The sequence below is a fragment of the Pogoniulus pusillus genome, chromosome 43, assembly GCF_015220805.1.
Source record: "Pogoniulus pusillus isolate bPogPus1 chromosome 43, bPogPus1.pri, whole genome shotgun sequence".
NCBI classification, from domain to species: Eukaryota; Metazoa; Chordata; class Aves; order Piciformes; family Lybiidae; genus Pogoniulus; species Pogoniulus pusillus.
The window spans coordinates 636,599-648,095 of NC_087306.1; the positions used below are offsets into that span (position 1 = coordinate 636,599).

Sequence of the window (11,497 nt, forward strand, 5' to 3'; positions counted from 1 at the left end):
GGGATTAGGCCCTGGGAGCAGAACCTCCTGGCACAGGACTCTAATTAGAGCCAGGGTTAATTTAGCAAAACAAACCCCAGGAAGGTGAGCCCAGGAGGGGCAGGCACTGTGGGGTGTCCTATTAGGGACAGGTGAGGCTGCAATTAGCTATTTGGGTGCCACAGGAAGCAGATAAAGCAGGAATGATCCCCACCAGGGGTGAGTCAGGCGCAGGCTGTAAACAGAGGGCGGTCGGATGGGGATTGGGTACCCGGCGAAGGGAGGCTCTGTCAGGAGCTGTCTCATTTCCGGGACAGGGATCTGGGACCTCTATAAAACTGCTCCTCTCTTGGGCACCTCCACTCCTCCTCTCCTGCTCCGCTCAAGCTCAGGTGAGTGGGGCAGCAGGGGTGGATTCCCCTCCTCTGCCTCTGTTCTCACAGCAATTGAGGACCTTGGATCTGCTGCAAGCCCTGCTGCTGGGCTGTGGGGATGCTCCTGGAGTGCTGGGGTTCACAGAATGGGTGGTGCAGGTCCCGTCTGGAGGCTGAGCCATGCTGTGCTGCTGATGGAATCCCACATGGGTGGGCATGGGACTCTGCTCCAGACCGGGGGGATGTCTGGGATCCTGCAGAGCAGTGCTGGGGGGTGGGACTGCAAACAGGGACAGGGACAGGGATCCCAGGATGGGGGTGCTGGGGCAGATGGGGCAGTGGAACCTCATATCCCTGTCAGCCTGCCTGGCTGCTGTGCTGACTCCCGAGGGTCCTGGGTACAGCTGCGCTGAGACAAGCCCAGGGGGCTGCGAGAAGCTGGCCCAAGGATGAAGAACGGCTGCGGGACGGGGCACAGCCACGGTCCTCTGGCCCAGAGGAGCAGGGGCAGAGCAGGAGAGCCCCTGACAGCTCCTCTCTCCCCGCAGGTCACCTCAGCACCCAAGGATGTGCTCCCGCCAGGACAAGGACCAGTGCCACAGCCAGGAGCGCTACAGCCAGCAGAGCAGCGGCTGCCACGGCTCCGGCGGCGGCTGCCACAGCTCCGGGGGCAGTGGTGGTGGCTGCCACAGCTCCAGGGGCAGTGGTGGTGGCTGCCACAGCTCCAGGGGCAGTGGCGGTGGCTGCCACAGCTCCGGGGGCAGCGGCGGTGGCTGCCACAGCTCCAGGGGCTCCGGCGGTGGCTGCCACAGCTCCGGGGGCAGCGGCGGTGGCTGCCACAGCTCCGGGGGCAGCGGTGGTGGCTGCCACAGCTCCGGCGGCTCCGGCTGCCACGGGAAGCCGCAGATCCAGATCCAGCAGCCCCAGCAGCAGCAGCAGCAGCAGATCCAGCAAATCCCCCAGCAGAAGATGAAGTGAGGAGGTGTCCCTCACCCCCAGCTGCAGTAGCCAAGGCCACGCCTGGACCAGCTCCCTCCAGCCTCCCCAGCCCTTTGCCAGCCCCGGGGCTGCCCAGCGGCAAACCCTCTCCTCTGCACCCCCGAGCTGTGGCTGCCTGGGGATGGGGCACCGCCGGGGGTTGCCTGCTGCTGCCTCTGCCTGCTGCACCAGGCTGGGCTCTGGCCCCGTGAGGTGCCCATGAGACAATAAAGCATTAAGTTCCCAAGAGCTCTCTTGTGTTGCTGTTTGCTTGACCACCTCCTCCTCCCCATTTTCCAGGGATGCATCCACAGGGATGCAGATGGGTTAGCACACTCGTGCCAGTTGTGCAGAGGTGGTTTACTTCTGAGCCCTTCTAGCACTTCGGTGACCAACCACAGTGGGTGTGGACCACCCCTGGGTGCTCACCAGCTGCTGTCTCCTCCATCTATCATGACCCATGATGGAGACACCATGAAAGCCTCTCTGCATGCCAGTGTGTCCTGCCTGCACCCTGTCTCCAGGGGGTGGTGCTGGTTGAAGCTGTTCCCAGTGCCTCCAGACCCCCAGGGGTGCCCCTAGACCCCCTGGCTTTGTATTCCTGCCCCAGCCCTTTGCTGCTTCCCCACCATGGCACTTTCTGTGGCACAGCTTTGAGCAGCATCTCCCCTAGTTTGGCTCCAGGAGAGGAGCAGGCAGCTCACAGGAATCAGGCAGGCCTCATGTTCAATGGACTTTTATTGCTTTGTTTATGGCATCACAACTATAAGGAGAAAAATAAGCCCCAAAACCAATCCCTTTGGGTTCTGCACAGTGCAGGATCATTGCAGGCCAAGCAGCTGATAGATCAACCCCTTCAGACAGGTTAGAGCTGAAGCTTGAAAGGAAAAAGGAGGGCAGAAAACCTCCATCCCCAGAATCCAGCAAGTGAAGGTTCCTCACACAAAGCAATGGGGGAAAGCTTCCCCTAAAACCAGAACTGAAGGCTTCCAGTGTTGAAGGGGAGAGAAGCCATTCCCAGCTGCTTTGTGAGGCTGAAGCATCCTCCTCGGTACTGAGGTGCATTTTTGTGCCCCCACACACTGCCACCTTCAACCCGTGGAGATGTTGCTGTGGCCTTCAAACGAGCTTCAGAGCAGCTCCCAAACACAGACCTTTCCTTTTCCACGCAGAACTGCCACTCCTGGCTCATGAGTGCCCTGAGTCAGCTCACTCCCTGCCTCCTTCCAGCCCTACTGACCACTGATTTGCCACTTTCTACCCACTAAAGCTGGGAGGAGCTGATGGGGAAGGGACTGAGCCACCAACCACCTGCTCTGCCATGGTGCTCACCAGAAGAAAGCAGCAAACCTGCCCCCACCCAGCCCAGCCTTCAAGCTGCATTTTCAAAACTCCCCAGGAAGAGCACTGGACAAGAGGAGAGCCCCCGGGTTGATTTTGCCTCATGGAGGTCGTAGGTGGCACAGGGCATGGCCCTCATGTCTCCAGCGCCAGCAGTGCAGGGACAGTCATGGCCTGCACTGGAGCATCAGAGCTGATCACACCATGCCCACAGGTCACTGATGCCCACGGAGCCAGTCAGGGATCCTGGAGGAGAGGGAAGAAAATCCATGGAGATCACCCACGAGCTCTTCAAGGCCCTGCTGAGGTTGGCATCGCTCCCTGTCAGCACACATGCCCCCCACCACCAGCCTGTATCACCTCTACTCTGCTCCAAACATCTAATTACCTTGCTGTGCTGGAGCTGTGAGAGATGATTAACAACTCCTTGGGTCCTGGTGGAGCTGGAGCTCTATTCCTGGCTCCCTGCCCTGCTTCTGCTATGCACTGGGCTTGCTGGGACAAGCAGCAGCGTGCTGGAGCCAGGTGACATAGAATCGTGGAGTAGCTTAGGCTGGAAGGGACCTCAGAGCTCAGCCAGTTCCAAACCCCCACCATAGGCATGGACACCTCCATTAGGACAGGTCGCTCAAGCCCTCATCCAGCCTGGCTTGGACACATCAGGGTGACCTCAGTTCTGAGGAAGGATCTGTCTCAGCCTAGCAAGGCAATGCAAAAGCTGTTCTGGACCTTCTGCTTGCTGCTCTCGAGCTCTTCCTCACCTCCTCATCCCTGAGCCCCAGGGGCTGCAGCAGGCATCCTTCAGTAGACACAGGCCTTGTCAGAACTTCTCTTCTTCTTGTTTATGGGCTCGGTGTCGGAGTCAGGCAGGCTGCTGATGTACCTGTACCTACTGCTGGGCGACCTCTGGGAGGACAGAAGCTCATCAGACCTCCTCAGAGGAACGAGTGGGGGCTGAGGCCCCTTGCTGCAAGAGCAGCACAACACCAAGGGTGGGCACAGCAGGCAGTGGAGGCTGCAAGGAGACCAACGCCAGGGAGGAGATGGAGGCACAGTAGGAGCCCTCCTCAGCCTCTGCTGGGACAGGGAACAGCAGGGACAGGGAGCAGCAGGACCAGAGCAGTGCACAGGAGCTTTGCCCAGGAAAACCAAAGATTGGAGAGATCCAGTTCAAACCCTGGGTGCCAAGTGCGTGTTCCAGGACCCCTCTCCACCCCTGAGCACCTCCAGGTGTGTCTCCCCAGCACCTTTCCCATCCATCTTTGCACCCCCAGCCTCATGCAGTTACCTTGACAGGAGCAAACTCCTGCTGGATCAGCTTCTTGAACTCGCTCCTGCTGAAGGGCTCAGACTTCTTTCCCCTCTTGGCTTTGCCCTGGTAATTCTCCATCATGTCAGTGATGGCTTTGATGAGCCTCGACATGGCTCCAGTCCTGGAGAGGAGTAAAGCCTCAGGAACACATCAGGGTGTCAGGGGCAGCTCTGCCTGCAGGGACCACTGCATGCCCCCTCCAAGAGCTCACTCATAGAATGCCCTGGGGTGGAAGTGACCTCAAAAGGTGACCCAGCCCAAGACTCCTGCAGCAAGCAGGAACATCCCCACCAGAGCAGGGTGCTGGGGGCCCCAGCAGCATATTCAGTGAAGCTTCAGCTCCTCCAAGCTTTGGCAGAGTTAAACCCAAACCCTCCCTCTGCCCGGTGCCGGGCACTGGGTGTCCACGACCCCAGCTGTGCTCAAGACTTTCCCCTTCATTCTCTTCCCTTTCTCCTCTTTCCACTCCTTGTGGAAATTAGAAGGCTGGAAGCCTCCTGTGGCCATCTCGAGCCCTTGGTGAGTGGAATAAATCAGCCCAGGGAAGCTCTGCAGCTCCACACCTGCTGCGCTCGGGGCTCCCGGAGGGAGCCTGCAGCAGCTCCTCCTGTGCCTTGTGTCTTTGGTCCCCTCTGGGAAGAACAAGTTGCTAAACAACACCCAAAAGACACAGACCCCCTGGCAGAAAGGCTCCTTTCCAGCAGCACACAGAAGCGGGGGGGCACTCACCCTGCTCACCTGCAGCAAGCAGCCAGGCACGGATGGCACTGGTGGGAGCAGCTGGGTGCAGGCTCCTCGCAGGGAGTGGGCGGAGGGCAAAGATTTCTCCTGGCCAGTCCTGTTCTCTGGTTGTGTCTCTGCATTGCTGCACTTCCCACGGAGCTCTGCTCATTATCCCTTCCCCAGCAGGATGTTTACCAGCACAGCTGGCAGAGGATCCATGTGGGTCAGTGTGAAGCTCTGCTCTCCACGGGCATTGCTCAGGAGCCCGAGCAGACACCACAAGGTCTTGCACAGAGCTTTGCGCTGGAGACAACTCCTTGGATCATCTCCTTGGATCACCTCCTTGGTTTCTCCCTTGGATCAAAGCTAAACCTCACCAGAGCTTCTCCTCACATTTAAGCCTCCCCCAGAGGGTTGGGTTGGTTTTCTCCCCTCACAACCAAAGTGATATGTAAGGTCCCAGGGCTCAGCAGTGCTGGAGCCTAGAAAATGTGGTGGAGAAGGAGACAGAATAGTTCAGCTGATGTCTGAGGTCTCCCAGCTCTTGGCCAGTTTTCTGTGTGGTCTCCAAGAAGTCAATGACCCCAGGTTTGGTCACCTGGCACGGCGCTGTGACGAGCCCTCCATGCTATGAAGGGTGTGCAAGCTCTCATTAAAGACTCAGGCACCATCCCCAGATGGGCAGATACGGGGTTGGGACAGATGAGCTCACCCGCTGCTGCAATGTTCCCAGGCAGCCTTTGCAGGGGTGGGTTCAGGGCAGCATGTTTGGGAGAGGAGAGGCTGCTGGAGCCACCCTCTGCCACCCACGGAGAGTGCCGACGTCGCCAGCCTGGCACTCAGCACCCCCAGGGCTCAGTGGGTTGGAAACCAGGTGCAGGCCACAGGCTGGAGCCAAGTCTGACCCTGGCACAGCAGGGGCTGCCGAGCATGAGGGTGCTACTGCTGGGGGATGGATCAGCCCAGAGGTTGCCCCCTGGAGCTCTCGGGACAGCTGCAGCCGTGGGGCCTGGATGCAGAGCTGTGCTTGGGGTGGCCAAGGAGCAGAGCACAGACAGCAGCAGCCCACAGCCCTCTGGGGCACAGCCTTAGGGAGCCCTGGGGTCTGCCAGGCTGGGGGAGATCTCTTCCAGACAGATGGGTTCACAGGATCACAGATCACAGATGTCAGGGGTTGGAAGGGACTCAAAGAGATCATTGAGTCCAACCCCCCCTGCCATAGCAGGACCATCCAATCTCAGGGCACACAGGAACACATCCAGATAGGCCTGGGAAGGCTCCAGAGAAGGGCACTCCACAACCCCTCTGGGCAGCCTGTGCCAGGCTCTGGGACCCTTACAGGAAAGAACTTACCCCTTGTGTTGAGCTGGAACCTCCTGAGCTGCAGCTTCCATCCACTGCTCCTTGTGCTATCCCAGGAGCAATGAGCAGAGCCTGTCCCCCCCATCCTGACCCCCACCCCTCAGATAGTTATAAATGTTGATTAAATCTCCTCTCAGTCTTCTCTTCTCCAGACTCTCAGCCCCAGTCCCCTCAGCCTCTCCTCACCAGGCAGTTCCAGTCCCCTCATCATCCTCACAACCCTCCCTTGGACACTCTCCAGCAGTTCCTGTCCCTCTTCAACTGGGGAGTCCCAAACTGAAGGCAGAGCTCAAGATGAGCTCTCAGCAGGGCAGAGCAGAGGGGCAGGAGAAGCTCCCTGGATCTGCTGGGCACACTCTGCTCGATGCCCCCCAGGACCCCATTGGCCTCTTGGCCCCCAAGGCACATTGCTGCCCATGGATGTTCTCCCCCAGCACTCCCAGGTCCCTCTCCCCAGGGCTGCTCTCCAGCAGTCACCTCCCAGCCTGTCCTGGGGCAGTTTATTCTTCATCCCCAGGTGCAGGACTCTGCACTGGTCCATGTTGAACCTCATTTGGTTCCTCTGTGCCCAGCTCTGTGCCCAGGCCTCTCTGGAGGGCAGCACAGTCTGCAGCTGTCTCAGCCAAGCCTCCCAGTTTGGTGCCAGCAGCAAACTTGCTGCGCAGCCTCTGTCTGTCTGTGCCCTCATCAGTGGCATTGATAAAGATGCTGAGCAGCACCAGACCCACTGATCCCTGGGGGCTCTGTGGTCCATGCCTAGGCAGGAGAGGGGCTCCAGGACTGGGGGCTGTGGGAGGTGACCAGGAGTGGTGGTGCTGTGGGCACGAAGCTCTTGTGGAGGATGGGAGGGTACCACAGGGTGATGGCATTTCCCAGCATGGCTGCTGCCCTGGCAAGCACAGACCCACCCTCGAGTGAGGGCAGTGGGGAGCAGAACTGCTCTGAGTCACCCCCAGCCAGCTCCTCGGACTGGGACTCCCACCCAGCCACAGTGCCATGCCGCGTGGCACGTCCCCAGCCACAGCAGCATCAGGACGGCTCTGCTGGGCTCTTGCTGAGGCTTTACCCATAGTGGTGACTCAGCTCCTGGCCATGCAGCTCAGCAGCCGTCCAGGACCAACCAACTTCACCTCACTGTGGCTCATCCCTATGCTGCCTGGGCTGATAACCAAGATGATAGCTGTGGTGCACCGAAGTCCCCCAGTGCCATCATGCTCGGCATTGTGCAACTGATCCAGCGACAGCCACCAGGCTGAGGATCCCCCAGGGGAGGGTCTGGGGGTTGGGGAGGGCCTGTAGCAGGCGGAGTAGGTTAACAACTCCCGCAGGAGGTGTCCCAGGCAACAAGGGCTGGGAGAGGAGACTGCCTCGGGTGGCCACCAGGCGGCAGCAGGAGCCTGGCAGCAGCTTGCCGAGGCTGAGCCTTGAGGCTTCCCTTGGCCTCGCACACCCTCGAGCGAACTCTCCGCAACCTTCCTGCAGGATCTCTTCAGACACTGCCAGGCAGCTCAGCGCCCCCCTGGCTTGGCCCTGCAGCATCCCCATCCACCCTCATCCACCCCCATCCATCCCCATCCTTGCAAGCCTGCCCAGGTGCATCAGGACCTGTGCTTAGTGTCTCCTGTGGGCTGGGTTTGTGCTGCTGGCTCAAGCTGCACAACATCTCAAAGTCATCTCTCTCTTCTTCCACCATGGTCCCAGGCACCTGAAGGCATCCAACAGCTCCACACAGCCCAGCATGGCCAAGGTCACCTGTGTGACACAGGCACCGAGCTGGTGCCGAGGGAAGTGCCCTCCGAGGACCATCCCCTGCCCACAGCAGCTGGTCCTGGCAGCCAGACAATAGCAGGAGGGGCTGCAGGAACTTCCTCGCCTGCCTCCTGGGGTTACCAGCAGCCTGTGCCAAGGGCTGTGGCACAAGGTGTGGCTGCAAGGTGTCTTTGCTTGTTTCAGGGCTGTCCTCTCTCTGCTTTGCTGCTGTTTGTGTGGCAGAAGCCCTGGCTCAGAGCCAAGGAGCAGAACAAGACTTTCCTGTGGTTGCTCCGAGTGCTGACTCAGCTGATCTGCCTGGGGCTTTGCCCACCCTGCAGCCACGGTGCTGAGCTCAGGCACGAAGTGAAGGCCAAAACATGGCTGTGAAGTGCCCTGGGGCAAGTGCCAGGTCCTGCAGCTGGGTCTTGCCCTGGAAGATGTTGGCAGCCCAGGGCCAAACGTGGGTATGGAAGGCAGAGCAGCCAGGGCAGAAAGGTGTCCTGCTGGGGGGCTGCAGCCTGCTGGTGGCAAACTCTGCTGTGAAGGGCTGCAAGCCCAGAGCCGTGGAGGTGTGAAGAGCAGCTGCACGGTGCCAGGGATGTGCCAACGTCATGAAGCTCAGTGAGGCCAAGTGCAAGGTCCTGCATCTGGGTCGAGGCAATGCCAAGCACCAGTACAGGCTGGGCAGTGACTGGCGTGAGAGCAGCCCTGAGCAGAGGGACCTGGCGGTGCTGGTGGCCAAGAAGTTCAATCTGAGATGAGTGTTGCTCTGGCAGCCCAGAGAGCAGACAGAGCCTGGGCTGCAGCAGGAGCAGTGTGGGCAGCAGTGAGGGAAGTGATCCTGCCCCTCTGCTCCCCACTGCTGAGATCCCTCCTGGAGCACTGCATCCAGGTCTGGAGCCCCTGGGACAAGAGGGACATGGAGGTGCCAGAAGGGGTCCAGAGAAGGGCCACGAGGAGGAGCAGAGGCTGAGGCAGTTGGGGCTGTGCAGGATGGAGAGGAGAAGGCTCCCAGGAGACCTCATTGTGACCTTGCAGTGTCTGCAGGAGGCTGCAAGAGAGCTGGGGAGGGACTTTTTAGGCTGTCAGGCAGTGATAGGACTGGGGGGGATGGAACCAAGCTGGAAATGAGGAGAGTCAGAGTGGAGGTGAGGAAGAAGTTGTTCAGCAGGAGGGTGGTGAGAGCCTGGCAGGGGTTGCCCAGGGAGAAGCTGGAAGCCTCATCCCTGAAGGTGTTTTAGGCCAGGCTGGATGAGGCTCTGGACAACCTGATCTGGAGTGAGGTGTCCCTGCCATGGCAGGGGGTTAGCACTGGGTGATCCTGGTGGTCCCTTCCAGCCCTGACTGATTCCATCATTCTGTGCTTCAGGAGCTCCAAGGGAGCAGGGCCAGAGGAGGCCACAGCAGGGCTGGCAGGGCTGGAAGTGCTCTGCTGTGAGGCCAAGCTGGGAGGGTTGGGAGGGTACAGCCTGGAGAGGAGAATGCTCCAGGGAGAGCTTCTGGACACCTTCTGAATCTCCACCCCAGAGTGAAGTGCTGCAAACTTCCTCTGTCAGGAGGAAAACCTCTGCCATGAGGACAGAGCCCTGCAGGAGATGGGAAACCCTTGTAGAGCTCAGGAGGGGTCCTGTGCTGGGCTCTGAACACTGAACCCTGCAAGCTGAGGGCAGACTTAGCAGGGTCTGTAGAGGCAGGACAAGGGAGGGGCTGGTTTGAGACTCCAAGTTGGGAGTGGAGAGAAGGAGGAGTTACTAAGGGTGTGGAGAGCCTGGCACAGGTTGCACAGAGGTGGGAGATGCCCCACAGATGGCACCATCCCAGGTCAGATTGTCTGGGGCTCTGGTTGAGGCTGACCCTGCTGGCTGAAGGGGGCTGATCTGGGTGGACTCTGAAGGTCCTTCTAATCCAAACCATTTCATGGTTCTTGGGCCAGGCAGAGCACTGCAGTGCTCACCCACTCACCACAAACCTCCTCGTGGGGTTTCGAGGTGCAGACCTTTACCCCTCACCTCCAGCAGGACCGTGCCCACCCTCCCCTCCTGCAGGGCAGACACCGAAGGCAGAGCTGGGACAGAAAGGACTTGGTGAAGTTCAGGGCATGCTTTATTGTGTCACAAGCACTGAGAGGGCCGAGAGGGCAGCAAGAGGCAGAGCCTGCCCCCGGCAGCAGCCAGCTCTGGGCTGTGCTGGGCTCAGTCCCTGTCCGGCCCGCAGCGCTCGTGGCTGTGGGTGATGCGGTGAGAGTCGTCGGCCACCTTGGACAGCACAGTCAGGAACTCCTCAAAGCTCAGCTCCTTGTCCTTGTTCAGGTCTGTCTCTTGGAACAGCTTGGTCAGGTAGTCAGGCTTGCTCCTGCCCTGAAATTGGGGAACAAGACAGGTGTCTGGTGTGCCCCCTCCCCCACCTCAGCTCCCCACCAGACTTGGTGGGAACCAAGGGCAGCTCTGCTCGTGCATGCCCTAGGAAGCATTTGGGAGCTTCAGAGTCTTTGGGACCCCCTCCTGCCTTGCAGTCAGCAGGGTGAGTGGAGAAGATGCTGTCCAGAGCTCACTTCCCACCCTCCATGCTGGACCCCTGCTGGGATTCTGGCTGCTTCATCCCCTTGCAGTGCCGGGAGGGATGGGCACAGACTGCTCCATGACATGTGGGCAAGTTGGGTAGGGTGGCAGAAACCCAACCCTGTGGCCCCCAGCTGTGGTGGGGATTGGACCACAACCCCCCAGGAGCAACCCTGGAGGCAATCCCAGCCTCACCCCTGCAGCAGGAGGCAGAGCCCAGCCCTGACACTCACGCAGGCTTTCAGGAAGGTTGGTGCCTGCTCCTTCAGCAGCTTATCAAAGTCGTTGAAGTTGAGCAGGTCAAGCTGCCCCTTCCTGATGCTGTATCTATGGTAGATGTCCACAATGGCCTTCAGGGCCTCCTCTAGGGTGCAGTTCCCAGGGAATTGCCTGGAGTCAGCACAGGAGGTTGTGGTCCTGGTGCTTGCAGACATGGTTGAGCTCCTGAGGTGCCTGCAGAAGTGTGGAGAAACCTCGAAGCCATGAGGAGCAGCAAGGATCGGCACCTCCCCCCCCGAGGGTGGTTGTACTGCAGCTCAAGAGCTATCAGCAGATCTGCACCAGGAGCCTCACCCCAGTGGGGCTGAGGAGGCCAACGGTGCCCAGAGTGCCAAGCAGGCAAAAAGGGGGTTTAGGAAGCATCACCAGTTCCTGGCATCTCCCAGCCCTAGCTCTGTCTAAGCAGCAGCAGCTTGATCCTGCTGACCTGGAGGCATCTGCCAGGCAAGTCAGACAGAGCCAGCAGGGCATGGATCTGGCAGCAAGGAGCATGGCTCAGGTATGGCTCATCGCAGCCTCTGCCTCACCTCCTCCTCTTTCTGAACGTCCCTCTGCTTCCTGGCTGCGATCAGAGCCCCTGCCCTCTGCAGAGTGCCACCCCTCAGAGGGTTCTCTCCCTGCCAGTGCAATCATGAGGGTTTGAGATGGTCAAAGCCAACCAAAACCATCAAGTCCCACGAGGCTGGCACAGGAATGCTATTAACTTATCCTTGCAGCCCAAACCAGGCTCCTGTCCCCAGCAGAAGGCAGCACCCTGCAGCCAAACAAGCGTAGCAGGGAGGGGGCACAGTGCTGCAGACCACCTCTCCCTCACCCTGTTCTCTGCAAAGGTGCCACTT

At 59.8% G+C, this 11,497-nt stretch overlaps 1 protein-coding gene across 1 annotated transcript; it reads right to left on the reverse strand.

The window, feature by feature from the left end:
* Window positions 1-10,013: 10,013 nt before the first annotated feature.
* On the reverse strand, window positions 10,014-10,813 carry LOC135192780 (protein S100-A7-like). The gene is made up of 2 exons (XM_064176156.1): window positions 10,613-10,813; window positions 10,014-10,178 (listed from the first exon to the last, which is right to left on the reverse strand). The coding sequence occupies exons 1-2, from the start codon at window positions 10,811-10,813 to the stop codon at window positions 10,014-10,016; spliced, it is 366 nt and encodes a 121-aa protein (XP_064032226.1).
* Window positions 10,814-11,497: the final 684 nt, after the last annotated feature.